Genomic DNA, 16,798 nt, shown 5'->3' with positions numbered 1-16,798 from the left:
TGGATTGTGGAATGCGATAACATGTATCCTATCTGGAAGAATGACCTTCTTCTAATGCGCAAAATGGTTATATTCATGGCTGTATTCACTGTATATTGTACATTGTTCTAAACACAATCCCAAGCACTGTGGTTGTGCAAATAAATTGTATGCAATATTAAACATATGCCATTTGGTGAATACGAGAAGGCAGCTCACATGGGAATTCTTATCACTGTCTGATCAGCAGGAAGGCTTCATTCAGTCAGTGGGCAAAGGTGAGGCTGGGGGTCAAAGTTGTAACATGGGGATTAGTGGAAAAGTGACGTTTACGCTCCCACACAATTTTCCAAAAAGTTAATATGAAAGTTTCCTTGTTTCTCTTTTTTTTAAGTGAAGAATGTGCACTTTTTTAATTTAAAAGAAATCTGAATCAGGAAATGATTTGTGTCTCATTCCAAAGGGGGATGCTGCGTCCTATGCAGAAAAGTCTGCACTTAATAGAGGTATAACGTGACAAATAGTTCAATGTGCGGCAGTAATGTAAAAATCATGCACATGTGCTTTGAGCACTTTTTATTAAGTGCAATGTACAAACATACACTACACAATGGAAATTTTCAGGCATCTGTTTAGAAGAGACATAAACTTGTGCCAAAAACTGCAATAATCTTCTTATTATTTAATATAGTTAATGGGTGGAATATTTCGCTGAAGCATATGTCAGACTCATGGGAATAGAACAGCTTATTTTAATAGTGTCCTTACTTTGACATTTTGAAGTGTAAAAATGTGTATACTGTAGTTTACCCAAGGACACATTGGAGTTATCATCACCAGAATACTCTTGTTGGCAGGGAGGGGAAAAAGGGTCATTTTAATTATTTTTATAAAAAAAAAATTTTAATGAAAATTTTTATAAAAATTAACCAAAACAAAACCATGATTTATCTGTCCCAACACTCGTTCCTGTGAAGCAGAGAGGTTTAGGATTTATTGTTTGGTTTTGCTTTAGCTATTTCCCATTTGCATACAGTATGTATGACATGTAGAAACCCTATTGAAATCAATAGACATTAGAAAACAGAGGAGAGCTGGATGCCTTTCAGTGACTATTCCATTTCTTAACACTGTGTAATCATATTGACCACCAAAAGCTTATTTTTGTTCGTGAACTATTAATATTTCAAATAATCATTTATATAGTGCCCAAATAGTACTGAACATCCTTTGCATTGTGTGAGGCATGTCATGATTTGGTAAAAGACATTTGACAAATGACAAGTGATAAATTGACTCTAGGTCAACAGTCATAAGGTCGAACACAATTGGTCGACAGTCAAAAGGTCAACAGGGTCAAAAGGTCAACAGGGTCAAAAGGGCGACATGAAAAACGGGCGACATGAAAAACGGGCGATATGAAAAAAGGGCGACATGAAAAAAGGGCGACATGAAAAAAGGGCGACATGAAAAAAGGGCGACATGAAAAAAGGGCAACATGAAAAAAGGGCAACATGAAAAAAGGGCAACATGCATTTTTAACAACATTTTGAGTCGATATGTACCGACAGGCGGTATTTCATAGCCTACCATCCACTACATTGTGGAGGGAGAATATAATAGTGTGCCAAGCGCAGCGAGCCCAACGCATGGCGAGCGTACAGAGCAGGGGACGCGGTACACTTACACAGATTGGATAAATAATATTTGACCATATAAATAAGAAGAAGCCTGAGACAGCGGTATACATTACTTAGTAGTAACACGTAGCATTGCAGCACATTGGCAGAAATAGTTATTCTTGTCCTAAGTGGTGTGGTACAGAATAAGGTCATGTGACATTGGGCATATGGACAGTCAACATATTGACAGTGTTTTTAACACCGATATGGACAGCCAGTGTGCCAGTTGACATTCACAATGCTGACAATATCTCCTGAGGGTGCTGCAGTGTTTTTCTATGGAAGAAGAGTGGATAACATTTGGATAACCAGGTGAGCTTCACTGTAAGACAGATGCACCTGTACAACAAACTCTAAGTCCTGGGCACTGCAGCAACCAAGATAGCCAGTGGCCTAACATAGTACACAGTTCAACATTATACTGTAAAACATCATATATAGTTACTCCACATTACACCGCACTGATAAAGTCATTATTGAAATTGTGTAAGGACAATGCTTTCAAAAGCTTCCTTGGATTTCCGCCTTTGCTCTAAGTAATTCCCAGTGCCTGCAGTGATCCCCCTGACCTCTGTGCCCGACACCAATAGATTTGGCCTGCTAGGGCAGCAGGTGTGGAATGGATGGTGCAGTACCACACTATTCTGTATTCAGCCCAGGCATATATGAATCACCTGGCAAATGTATTTTACTTTATGAGTGAACTATTTTTTGTTCTATTTGCAAGCTGTCCGGGTTGGAAATCCCCTGTTACTGTACATCCTTATTATTTGTAAAATGATTACCTAAACCCTTTCTAAGCAGTAGGAATTCCTGTTATGACCTTGGCTTATTCACTCACCCATATCCGCAGTAACCAACGTGGACTGGTTCTCTTGTACAGAGACAGAGGTCTGGTCCTGGTCCATGCTGCGAGAATCTTCATTGGCTTCAAGCTGGCTGTGACTGTGCTCTGACCGTAGCTCTGAGTATTCATCTTCTTCCCTGCGGAACAGACACAGATCAGAGATCATCCCTCACAGCATGTGCATTGCAAAGTACGTTTCACTTGACTGTTTTAAATGTCTTTCAGATACAACCACCAGTAGCAACATGATGTTTCTACAAAAGAACGCGAAAATAGTAGTGTGGAATTAATAGTGTGTGGAATAAAACTAATAGGGCCTACACACACAGAGATTTGCTGAGCATACTGAGCGATGCTAGATTGCTCAGCAAGATCACTCAGCACACAGCAATGTGTCAGCGCTGTGTGCTGAGCGGCCCGCTACATTCTTTGGAAGTCCAAACAACTGAAAGACGTTCATCACATATTGTATTAAAAGTTTGATTCTGTATTCATGTTACTATGCCCATAGGGCAATTTTTATTAAAAATGATCATTTTACAAATTTTGTGTAATCATTGTTAGCGCACTCTGAACCTCTTTCTCTTTTCATCTCTAAATTCTTTGGGTCCCACCTAACAGGGGATCCCTCAGAGGTGCTGCTTCAAACCTGTTGAGCACGGTTGGGGTTATTTTGTAGATGTATATATATTTAGATTACACATACAGTACAGGTTGAGTATCCCTTATCCAAATTATTCCGAAAACCGTACATTCCAGAAAGTGAAAATAATAATATATTGGTACTTGTTTCCTAGCACGGCCACACCGATTTAGATCGGGGTGGTCGTGTCGGAAAAATCGGGTCGATCGCATCGCATGCGATTTGGTCGCATGCGATGCGATCGACGCGACCGACCGATTTTGGACCAGATTTTTTTCATTGAATCCAATGTAAATTGGGTCCCTGGGACCCAATTTTACATTGGATTAAATGAAAAAAATTCCCAACCCCCCCAAATGTAAGCGCGTAAACTCCAGCCCACGATAGACGACAACCCGAAGCGTGGCGAGCGCAGCGAGCCCGCGAGGGGCGGCGGTGCGCGTCCTACAACCTTTTCATTCCCCTACTATCCACGTCGGCGTGGAGTTGAGAATAGAATAGTGTGGCGAGCGCAGCGAGCCACCGAGCCCGAAGCGTGGCGAGCGCAGCGAGCCCCGCGAGGGGACGCGGATACCTTCACAGGTAAACGCGTCCCTTCGCGGACTTCACAGGTGTCCGCGTCGCCACGGACACCTGTGAAGGCCGCGAAGGGACGCGTATAACTGTGAAGGTATCCGCGTCCCCTCGCGGGGCTCGGTGGCTCGCTGCGCTCGCCACACTATTCTATTCTCAACTCCACGCCGACGTGGATAGTAGGGGAATGAAAAGGTCGGAGGACGCGCACCGCCGCCCCTCGCGGGCTCGCTGCGCTCGCCACGCTTCGGGTTGGCGTCTATCGTGGGGTGACGACGGGGACATCTATAATGTGAAATGGGTCATATTGGCCCATTTCACATTTTTTCACAATTTTTCACCATTTCAATGTTAAAAAATATTTTAACATTGAAGCCTATGCAAAAATCGGGTGCATCGCATCGCGTCGGGACCAATGTTAATGGTCCCGACCGACGCGATGCCCCCGATATTTTAACTTTCCCGACAAGATTTCAATGTTAAAATATTTTTTAACATTGAAGCCTATGGAAATATCGGGGGCATCGCGTCGGTCGCGTCGGGACCAATGTTAATGGTCCCGACCGACGCGATGCCCCCGATATTGTATCCTAGCCGGCAAAATGGACCTGATTTCAAAAGAAATCGGGTCCATCGGGGGTAATCGTGTCCCTTAATTAAGGGACACGATTACTCCAGATTGTGGCCGTGCTAGGAAACAAGTACCAATATTTTTTTTTGAAAAAAAACATACTGGGGACAATTGTACCAGCACTACTGAGGACATGATATGTAACTGGCTCTATATATGTGCAAGATTGCTTGCCATTCATATTCAGTATCTGATAGTACACAAACTTTGTTTCATGTTTTGAAACCTTGTTTTATGCACAAATAAAATATATTTGTGTGTATTTCATGTGTTTGATGTGTTTGTACAACATAAATGCAAGATACTCCAAATTACATCATTGAAATATACAAATATTCTGACATACGGAATAATCCGTTATCCAAAATTCTCCTGGTCCCTAGCATAAAATATGACGATGCCGGTCGTATTTGTATTCTTAGTAAATTTCCCCCATTGTATCAAGCAGCGCTGCCCCATGAGAAAGATATACAGGTGTAGGCAGACTGCAGTGCAAAGCGGTGTGGTGAGGCCAGCTACGACCTCCGCACTCCCCAGCACGTGTGGACACAGCATGACAGAAGAACAGCTCAAACGAACAGCACCATTTTCTATTGCAAAAAAATAGATAACACTGGGTCAGGGTAAAGAGCGCAGAGCTGCTCTCACCACACACTGTTTTGCACTGCAGTCTGCCTACACCTGTATATCTTTCTCATGGGGTAGCGCTGCTTGATACAGTGGGACAGATGTATTAAGACTTAACAAGAGATAAATGCAAGGGTGATAAAGGGTCAGATTCTCTAAGCTTCAAAAGTGATAAAATGGAGAGTGTGTTTGAAAAATGTCAGACAGCTGATTGGCTGGCTGTTTATCACTCTCCATTTTATCACTTTTGAAGCTTAGAGAATCTCTAAAACCTTTATAAGGCATCAAATTAAAGATTAGACATTTTTATAACATGTCAAAAAAAGTTTAATGGTACTTGTATACTATCACGGCTCATGGGCATCGTACAGGTAAAAATCGCATCGCATGCGATCCGATCCGATGCGATGCCATTTTTCACAGAAATCATGGACATGTGTTCAAATCATGTAAAATGCACCCCAAATGTCATTTTTCACACTATCACCCCCACTATCAACGCCAACCCGAAGCGTGGCGAGTGCAGCGAGCCCGTGAGGGGCGGCGGTACGCGTCCTACGACCTTTTCATACCCCCACTATCCACGTCGGCGTGGAGTTGAGAATAGAAAGTGGCGAGCCACCGAGCCCGAAGTGTGGCGAGCGCAGCGAGCCCCGCGCGGGGACGCGGATACCTGTGAAGCCCGCAAGGGGACACGGATACCTGATACCTGTTTTTTCACAAATGCATTAAAAACCCGGTAAAATCGCATCGCATGGCATGCGATGACATGCGATGGGAGCCGTGATAGTATACAAGTACCAGTTTGATTTTTTCCCCACATCATTTACACTTTCAAAATAACAGAAAATAAAAATGGCATCTGCAAAAGTTTGGGCACCCTACAGTGTTTATAGCATGCACCACCCCCTTTGGACAGCTGAGACCTGGCAGTGCCATGGATTGTTCTCAATCATTGTCTGGAAAGACCAGGTGATGACAATCTCAAAGGTTTTAAAAGCCCAGATTATCTGACCTGCTATTTCCTTTCTTCACATTGATATGTATTGTTTTACAGTGACTTTTCAATAAATATATATTTTAAAAAGTTCACTACTGATGAGAGTACCAGAATTAGAACAGAAAGACACAAAGATGGTTAATCAAGGGAGGCGTTTGTATATAATATATGGTTACACACGCATTAGCATACATACACGTGTTTGTTATTTCCTTTCCCAGATTATCAGCCACTAATAACAAGGGAGTTATCAATGTCACCCTTGATATACACACGGATGTGACAGGTGTCTGTGTAAATAAGCAGACAATTGGTGATTGTAGGGGCCTCATATCACGTGGTGATGAGAGATTCACACTCCCTCTATTTTCCACCTTCTAACAATCAGAAACTCTAGAGGAAACTCCTTTCACATCACAAAATGCAGGTAAGCACTGGGACTTTGAAACTGTTTAGTCCCTGTGTCACCCTGCATTTTGCACTGTTCAGATCGCTTCAGCGAACCGGCAATATTGCCGGTGCGCTCATGTCATGCGGAGGCGGGGCAAATCAGATCGCTGGCAGGGTGGAGGCAGTGCTTAGGAGCTGGCGCTGCCCCAAGCACTGCCTCCTCCATTGACCTGTTCACACCGCAAAGCCACACAGCTACGAACCTGTAAGGACCCTTCTTTTTTACCGGCTCATATTGCCATGTTGCTACCGGTTTGCTGGACCCGGTAACCCCTTTCACATCGCACCAATTACCAGCTCGAAGTGGCATAAACCCGGTAATTAAGTGCGATGTGAAAGGGTATAAGTAACTTGCAATACCCACATTAATTACTTGCAGAAATATATAAATGCTAGCACACTACACTAACATGTTACCCCTAGCAGCAATATCAAAATCCACAAACCAATATAGAGATAGATAGATAGATAGATAGATAGATAGATAGATAGATAGATACAGAAAAGAAGGAGAGTCAGCGCCAAGTTGAAGGATTGAGACAGGAGGAGGGTATATTTTCTCTCTAAGATATTTATTTTATTTATTTATTTACAGTTTCTTATATAGCGCAGCAGATTCCGTTGCGCTTTACAATAGTAGACAGTGATAAGACAAACTGGGTAACAACAGACAGACTTGGAGGTAGGAGGGCCCTGCTGCAAGCTTACAATCTATAGGGATATAGGGGGGAAACATAAGGACAGGCACCAGTAATAGCATAGCAGTTACAAGTCCAGAAGGGAAGCTATATAATACATAAGTGCCTCGGAGGGTTATGCATGTAGAACTTAAATATGATAGGCTTGCCTGAAGAGGTGAGTTTTCAGGGAACGCTTGAAAGTTTGGAGACTGGTGGAGAGTCTTAATGTGCGTGGAAGGGCATTCCATAGGATGGGAGCAGCCCGATTAAAGTCCTGTAATAATGAATGGGAGCTAGTGATCCGTGCAGAAGAGAGATGCAGATCTTGTGTAGAGCGTAGTGGTCGAGATGGGAGATATTTTGTGATAAGTGCAGAGATATATGCTGGTGCAGTATGGTTAATAGCTTTATAAGCAAGTAGAAGTGTTTTATATTGAATACGGTAATATACAGGCAACCAATGGAGGGACTGGCAGAGCGGATCAGCAGACGATGAGCGTCTTGCAAGGAAGATCAGCCTAGCAGCAGCATTTAAAATTGATTGCAGTGGTGAGAGTCTGTTCTTGGGAAGACCAGTTAGGAGACTATTGCAATAATCAATGCGGGATATAATGAGTGCATGGATAAGAGATTTGGTAGTGTCTTGTGTGAGATAGGGTCGTATTTTGGATATGTTTTTTAGATGCATGTAACATGATTTGGAGACAGATTGAATGTGGGGAAGAAAGGACAGTTCAGAGTCGAGCTTGTGGGGTAGGGTAGATTATCGAGTTGTCAACAGCGATGGAGATGTCAGGATGGTAACTGTTCTTAGTTGGCGGGAATATAAGTAATTCCGTTTTGGAAATATTGAGTTTGAGTTGGCGACAAGACATCCAAGATGAGATGGCAGAGAGACAATCAGAAACTCGACCCAAAACCGCTGGTGACAACTCTGGGGTTGATAGATAGATTTGAGTATCATCAGCATACAAGTGATACTGAAATCCGAAAGAGCTGATTAGTTTGCCAAGAGAGGAGGTATAGATTGAGAAGAGCAGAGGACCTAAGACTGAACCTTGCGGAACTCCGACTGACAGAGGTAATGAAGAGGAAGTAGAGTTAGAGAAGCAAACACTGAAAGAGCGATCAGATAGGTAAGATGTGAACCAGGAAAGGGCTGTATCATTAAGACCTAGGGAGTGTAGTGTTTGTAAGAGAAGAGAGTGATCAACAGTGTTAAATGCAGCAGAAAGATCAAGAAGAATAAGTAGTGAGTAATGGCCTTTAGACTTAGCCGTTACCAGATCATTCACCACTTTAGTCAGTGCTGTCTCAGTGGAGTGTTGAGAGCGAAAACCTGACTGAAGTGGGTCTAATAGGGTGTTAGAGTTAAGAAAGTTTGTGAGGCGAGAGTAGACAAGTCTCTCCAGTAGCTTGGAGAGGCATGGGAGCTGAGATATAGGACGATAGTTAGAGAGAGAGTTAGGGTCAGAATTCTGTTTTTTTAGAATAGGAGTTATCACTGCATGTTTGAGCAGAGAAGGAAAAGTACCAGTAGTAAGAGAGAGATTGCAGATTTTAGTTAAGGTTGGAATAATCACAGGAGATAGATTTTTAATGACTTGCGCAGGTATAGGATCGAGAGGAGAGGTAGTAGAGTAAGAGGATATGAAGAGTGCGGATACTTCCTTTTCATTTGTGGGCTCAAATGAAGAGAAAGTGCCAGAGGGTTCAGGTGGGAAAGAAAGCGGGTTAGAGGTTGTGGAGCATACCATTTCATCTCGGATGTTATCAATCTTGTCCTTAAAGTAGGAGGCAAGTTCTTGTGCACTGATGGTAGCCGGTGGGGGAGGAGGGGGAGGGTACAGAAGAGACTTAAAGGTGTTAAAAAGTCGCTTAGGGTTGGTGGCATGAGAAGAGATGAGAGATTTGTAGTATGTTTGTTTGGCAGTGTCCAAAGCATTGCTGTAGGAGTAGTAGCTAGTTTTATATGCGAGGAAATCAGTCGTACTACGAGATTTGCGCCATTGGCGTTCTACTTTACGTGAATGATTTCGTAGTTGTCTTGTAGTTTTGGTGTGCCACAGTTGGCATCTAAGCCTACGCGGGGTGTAATGGGTAGCTGGAGCCACGTCATCAAGGGCTGTTTCAAGAGTCTGGTAGAGGTGGGAAACAGCAGAGTCAGGAGAGGTAAATGTAGAAATTAGTGAGAGCTGTTGTTGCAGGGAGGTGGTAAGTTGTGGAAAATTAATTGCATTAGTATTTCTGCGGGTTAGAGTAGGCTTGCATGATTTCAGTGTCAGTGAGCTTGGGGTAATGGAAGAGAGTGAGAGGGTAATGAGATTGTGATCAGAGAGAGGGAAGGGAGTGTTAGTAAAATCAGAGACTGAGCACAGTATGGTGAAAACAAGGTCAAGGCAGTGGCCTTCCTCGTGAGTAGAGGAGTCAGACCACTGGGAGAGGCCGAGAGAGGAGGTTAGAGAGAGGAGTTTGGAAGCATGCAATGATGGTGGACTGTCAATAACAATATTGAAGTCACCCAGGATGACAGTGGAGATATCAGAGGATAAGAAATGGGGGAGCCAGGCAGAGAAATCTTCTAGAAATTGAGTTTTGGGAAGCCCAGGTGGGCGATAGATAGCAGCAACACGCAGAGAGAAAGGGGAAAAAACCCTAATAGAGTGAACTTCAAATGATGTAAATGTGAGTGAAGGAGCTGATGGTAGAACGGAGTATGTGAAGTCTTGTGACAGTAATATACCAACCCCACCTCCTTTACAGTTACCAGGCCTGGTGGTGTGAGTGAAGTGGAAACCACCATGTGACAGTGCTGCAGGCGAGGCCGTGTCTGATTGTGTGAGCCAGGTTTCTGTAACTGCCAGCAAGATAATAAATGACTTCCCCTATTCAATATCGGGTGTCTGCACGGGGCCTGAAAAGGCGGTAGTGGACCGTCTCTATGGAAGATAGGTTTTGTGAAAAAATGTTAGGAACCCGGCGACATAGGTAATAAATATGGAGAGACTGATATAAATATCTTAAAAAGACTTTTTGGATTTATTTTTATAAAAACGTGGACAATTTATAAAAACATACAATGAATAGGGATGGGAAACGTGCAGTAAAAATAATTTAAAAACACTGGTATATCCAGAGATAATTAACGGTTGTAAACAAGGTGTTGGCTGGAGGTAAAATAATCAATTGATATAAGGCATAAATAGAATAAATGGAATAAATAGAACAGCTTAGCTTTTGTGCAGGAGATGCGGTCTCAGAAGTTACTCAACATGTTTCGTCGCTTAGGACTTCGTCAGGGGGTGGAGATAAACTGGAGGGAGCTGTTATTTATCATAAGGGCTGACCTACATCACTTCCTGTTTTAATTAACCTGTATTACATATATATATATATATATATATACATACATATATACATACACACACACACTTATACGGCTCAATCACTTTAGGTAAAGGAATAATAAAAGCATTTAGGTGATATCACATTGATACTGTATTAAACATAGGCAGGTATTCAATGCTGTTTGCGAGTGGTGACAGCGAGCAGGGCTTCCTGCTCGCTGTCACCACTCACCCTGACAGCATTTAACACAGCCTCCGCATCCGGCAATTCCCCCTCGCTACGTTTTTTGAGCGAGGGAGAATTGGCGGATGCGGCTCCAGAAGCAGCGAGACCCGCGGCTAAAAACTGCGAGTTTTCTGCAGCAGCCGCGGGTCTCGCTGTTTTGGGGAATTCTCGCCGTCCTGTGACGGTGAGGATTTCCCCTGAACGTTGAATAGAGCGAGCGAGCGGCCGGCGTGGGGGTTAAACAGCGAGGATCGCTGGTTTTCAGCAATCCTCGCTGTTTAACCCCCTCGCCGGCCGCTCGCTGCGGCATTGAATACCCCCCATAGTGTGGATTTGCTAGAAATAGCCCTTAATAGGCATCCGGACTGCAGGCAAGTGGGGTGCGACGTCACTTCCGCCCCGCATACGGTGTCACATTACTGGAGGTGCGCATGTGTAAACTCCCTTTCAGCGCTTACTGTGTATCGCGCTCAGGCTCTATACACACTTGCGATATTGGTGGCACTCCACAGGTTTAAAAGAAAAAGCCCAGACATGGGTCTCTTATGGTGCCAACACACGGGGAGATGTGTTGATGAGCTTTATGAGCGATGCAAGATTGCTCAGCACAAAATGATCTGTCAGGGCCAGTGTTCTCCGATGAAAAACTAACCCTGACACTGGCGATTAAAGATTTATCCAGCATGCTGGATATTAATCCCCGTGCGGTCCGCGCATCATTATCACTATGCGTCTACACACGGAGTTATGTACTGTAAGGGCATTTTCTAAAACCAGCACTTAGCTACTCCATGCAAACACCATCGTTTTGCTATGCCACACAATTGTTTGCGTGCTAGGCCATGCAAAAATAGGTTAGTGCTATTCCACGGAAAACCAGCTAAGTGCTACGCAACGCAAGATCAGTGGTTTGCCTTGACACAATTTTGCTTAGAATCCGGCCTGAGTTTTATAGGGGAACTACAGCAGAAATTTACAGAGGCAGAGGAAAGTGTTGGTGAAGTAATTCCATGCAAAGTACTAAGTACGCTAGACACTGTGGGGGAAATTTACTAAGCCTAATTCGTATAAAATAGGCGTATTCGTATCCAAAAATACGCCTAATTATACGTATTCGTATTTTCGGGATTTACTGTCCCGAAAATACGTCCATTCGTTTTATGGCACATTCGTATTTGTATTTAAAAATACGAATGTATAAGCCATCGACAGAACACAAATAGGAATCACCATTCAAAAGAATGGCGATTCCTAATTTACTAACCGGCCGTATTTTCATTATTTTATTATTACCGGTACATTATATTACTTATAATATATTACATTTATTATTTTTATTATTACATTATATACTGCAGATTACCTTTTTATATTTAATTTAGAGGTTGTTCGCATATATGTGGCTAAAAATATGAACCTTCCCACTAACGTTGAGGTTACCTCTGTCGAGCAGGTCCCTAACCCTCTGGGGCGCAGGGCAACCCCGAACCAATCCAGAAAAAAACACCCCAGGGCATCACATAAATAAAATATAGCAGAGTGTAAGGTGTCATAGAATGGGGATACGGTCATTAGGTCTACACCAACTAGGTCGACAGGCAACAAGGTCGACATATGTCTAGGTCGACATGGGTCTAGGTCGACACATGCATTAGTGCACTGTTTTTTTGGGCTGACAGGAGGTATTACATGCCCTACCATCCACTAGGGTGTGGTGGGAGAAAAAATAGTGTGCCAAGCAAAGCGAGGCACCGTGCCCGAAGCATCGTGAGCAAAGCGAGGGGATGCGGTGCACCTTAATCTGTGTCCATGTGGACTGTGTTGACATTGGGGTAAAAAAACAGTGAAAAACCCAATGTCGACCTTTTGAGTGTTGACCTTACCCATGTTGAATTAATGCTTGTATCGACCTAATGTCCTGTCGACCTAGTCCCATGTGGACCTTGACCCATGTCGACCTAGTTGGTGTAGATCTAACAACCCACACCCATAGAATGTAAGGTATGCGAGTGTAACTACAGTACTAGTGTTAAGGGGATGTTTCAAAATACAAAACAATACATAGATAAAAAAAACAAATATAGTTCATATGTGCTGGGCAGATTATTCTGATGCATCAGTTGGTAACAAGGCATTATTATGCAGGATCCCTCGCATGTGCTCAATAAATTCAGCAAACTGAATTTCACAGTGTAGTTACATTTTTATACAAACATCTATCACATTAAAACAGTATCAAACCTCAAAAATATTAGACTGTTTCCATTACTATAGGAAACCTTTTATATCTGGGTAACATGCTATTACTATCTTATGTACGGTCTCTATACTTCTCACGCACCCTCATGTTTTCCTACAGACAAGTAACCCATGCCACAGGCTGTGACTTCCATAATACAGATAACACAACAGAATTGCAATAGACTCTACAATAATCATATTCACAGACAAAAAAAGACAAGTAACTGTTAAACCTGAATATAGAAGTAATATGATTTAATAAATACTAAAAAATAGATGTAGTCACCTGCTTAGAGTTTCAAGTGGTTTTACACCCCTACCCCAGTGGGTCCTCTCCTACCAACATGTGTACATAACATGGTATAGGCAACACATACCTTATCGTTGTCCCTTGAAGTCGATCGATCTTCTTGTTTAACTCTGCGATTATGCTGTGCAGCTCAGTGATTCTTTCTTCATATCGTAACGTTGTCCTCTCCTGTACATCCTCATGCTCCCGCATCAGATGCGACTGCTCACACTAGTGAGAGGAACATAAAGTCAAGATAAATATTTGGCATCCCAGAAAAAGTCTTTTAGTGTACGGAGCCCTGTATTTACAGCTCTGTTCTATTTGTCACAACTAGCACTTCAAACTGAAGAGTAAAGCTGGGTACACATATGTACAATTTCATTTTTCTTGCGACCGTTCGTTCGACCGAATACACGTTCGACCGTCCAAAACATACGACCGTTCTGCGCGTACACATATGTACAATTTTACTTGGGACGTCCGATGTACTCCCGTCCAAACAATCGCAAGAAGAAGTATATGAGAGACCCTGTAACCCTTTGCCTGCTGTTTTAACTAATGTGTGTTTAATGCCTCACTGCCCAACACTTTAGAGGCATCACTTTAAGACATTAATCAATGTTGAAGTTTTAATAGTGTGTTATGGTGCCCTGCAAAGAGCTTCCAGCACACTCTATTAAAACTTCAACATTGATTAATGTCTTAAAGTGATGCCTCTAAAGTGTTGGGCAGTGAGGCATTAAACACACATTAGTTAAAACAGCAGGCAAAGGGTTACAGGGTCTCTCATAATGCAGCATACCACCGTGCTTTGTCAAACTGTCAAGCATATCGATCGAACATGCGTACACACTTCACTTTTGTTCCGATATGGAGCCGTCCTGTCGGATGAAATATTAAGCAGCAAAGAACCTTCGACCGACCGACCGTGGACGGCCAAGAGCGTTTTTGGCCGTTTATCGATTGCACAGCAGCAATTGGGACAGCGTACACACCTATACAATCGAACGGCCGTTTGCCCCCAGATTGGAAGAACGGCCCGACGATTGTATATATGTGTACCTAGCTTAAGTCAGGAGACAGGGATCATGTATCATTATAAGAGATGGAGAAGACAAGTAGCCTCAGGGACTGATCGTCTAATACTGTCCATGTAAGGTCATTTATTGTTCAACAATCATTGAGGCACAGAATCGAAACAGCAGTTTGGAGACCACAGCTGCAGGGGTATACGGTCATAAAGGTCAACATGCATTGGGTCGACCACTGATAGCCATGTTGACCTATTTTTTGTGTTGACCAAGGTCAACAGGGTTGGAAGCTTTGACACGAGCATTAGGTAGACAATAACAAGATCGACAGTCAAAAGGTCAACATTAATTTTTCGCTTTTTTGAGCCAACATGTCCCTCCACGCCCTACCATCCACTAGGGCACGGAGGGAAAATAGAGAGGATGCAGAACACTTTGACGGTGTCCATGTCGACATCCGGGACCAAAAAAAAGTGAAAACCGCATGTAGACATTTTACTCTGTCGAGCGTGTCATTGTCAACCTAATGCTTTTGTCGACCTTACAACCCTGTCGACCTATTTCATGTGTCAACCCAATGCTTATCAATCCAAAGACCCATACACCTCTGCAGGGTGCCACTTGGCACTCGAGCACTTGAAACAGGAGTTTCAAGAGTCTGTTTGCATGCATAGCTTCTAAATGACATGTCCATGAAGACAACAGTCAGAAAACATGAGCACTCCAGTATTTCTTAGAAGTAATAAATAGATCTATAGATTGTAAGCTTGCAGCAGGGCCCTCCTACCTCCAAGTCTGTCTGTTGTTACCCAGTTTGTTTTATCACTGTCTACTATTGTATAGCGCAACGGAATCTGCTGCGCTATATAAGACACTGTATAAATAAATAAATATATATATTTGAGGACTTGGAAGTGAACCAGTTTGGACTTCCCACCAATCGGCCATTCACTACACAGAATTTTAGTGATTGGGACAGAACTCTAACTTCTTGACCTACTTAAGAGTCTACAAATGAGGACAGTTTCACCGAGTTGGGAGGTACTGTATGTTATTTGCCCACATGAGGTTTCATGTATGATGCTAATGGTGCAGAATTGATAGCACCGGGTTGTAATACAAATATTATGGTTCATTTAAAACTATTTTTTCTATGGTTAAACCTTGAGATGAGATTCTGTTTCAACCCCTCGATGGTAGATCAGATCTATTCACAACTACTGCAATATCTGTTAATATCGGTTAAAAGATAAGTATTCAATGCAAAACAATTTGGCTGATTATATAATATTACCGATATACCATACCATTGATTAGTTAAAGGTTTAAAGAGTATTAATATTAGCTAGATAGCTGTGGTTTAAAAGGCTTTGACTTCTTCAATATTTGCCAAGGCAATTAACTGACAGTTGTTGAAAAACGCAAACTTTGTTAATTCTGCCTAATGCACTGAGACACTGCTAACATTCCTACAGCAGCACAGCAATTAATTATTATAGCTGCACAGCAAGTAATAATTAATTGGTTCTCACAAGTACTAATTGATGAGGCAAAGCGGCTTTTAGTACAGATTTGTCCATTTATTTTTTAACTCAGCATTGGTCCCATGGCGTATGTACTGTAAGCAAGCTAGATGTATGCACTTCACACTTTACAACTGTGTACTTGATATCAAAATATTTGTGTATAATTCCCCGCACACATGGTTCGTTTATTTTTTCTATTCGATTTTACTTATATAAGCAAAATTGAATCAAACTTAAATGGACATCGACTGGTTTTCAGCCGCATTCAATGCCGATTCAACCCCGAGTTGCGCCGTCCCGCGGCATGGAAAATGAAAAGAAAAATAGACAGTGCAGACAAGACTATATAGCCCCAATGTAATCCATTTTGCTTTGTTTGATTTGATCCCAATCGAATCAGGATTGAATTGCAAGCAAAATTTGTCCATGTGAACACACTTCTAGGGCGTACACACTGTGAGATTACCACTCATTTTCTATTTGATTTTGCTTATAGAAGCAAAATCGACTCAAAATGCAATGCACATCAAATGGTTTAGCAGCATTCAATCCCAATGCGAATTCACGTTTAGTGGAAATCGAAAAAAAAAAACAGTGTTGCCAGATAAGACTATATAGCCAGATGGAATCGAATGGCATATCAAATACCAAATCTAACTGTGTGTATGCTCTATTCTAGTGTGATACTATAGAGGTCTCACATGCATGTCCACGTTGCCCTCCAATTAAATGTGTGGACAGGTCACTGCCTCCCACATAATCAGTACACTCCTCCTCCCCTGAAATACTATGTGCTACTGTGAGCATCATAAGGACTTGATTGGCAGCTAGGTGTCATCAAAAAACATTCTACAAAAAGATGGCGCTAACACTCTAAGAGGAAAATATATCAAACCTTGGATAGATATAAAGTTCCAACCATCAGCTCCTAACTGACATTTTTCAAACAGCTTATAAAATAAAATTGTAAGAAGCCAATTGGTTGGTACTTTATTTTTATATAATGCATATTACAAATACCCC

General features: G+C 42.3%; 1 protein-coding gene across 3 annotated transcripts in view; it reads right to left on the bottom strand.

Moving 5' to 3' along the window:
- Positions 1-16,798, bottom strand: part of MCC (MCC regulator of Wnt signaling pathway) — a 304,884-nt gene that overhangs the window by 90,738 nt on the left and 197,348 nt on the right. For all 3 annotated transcript variants that reach the window (XM_083151650.1, XM_083151651.1, XM_083151653.1), the window contains 2 exons: positions 13,304-13,446; positions 2,503-2,645 (listed from right to left, as the gene is read on the bottom strand). In XM_083151650.1, the coding sequence (XP_083007776.1) occupies positions 2,503-2,645; positions 13,304-13,446 (286 nt within the window). The remainder of the gene's footprint in view (positions 1-2,502; positions 2,646-13,303; positions 13,447-16,798) is intronic.

This window comes from Crinia signifera, chromosome 1 (assembly GCF_055691185.1).
Source record: "Crinia signifera chromosome 1, ASM5569118v1, whole genome shotgun sequence".
NCBI classification, from domain to species: domain Eukaryota; kingdom Metazoa; phylum Chordata; class Amphibia; order Anura; family Myobatrachidae; genus Crinia; species Crinia signifera.
Note: the sequence above shows the minus strand (reverse complement) of the source record. Positions and strands in the feature narration are given on the sequence as shown.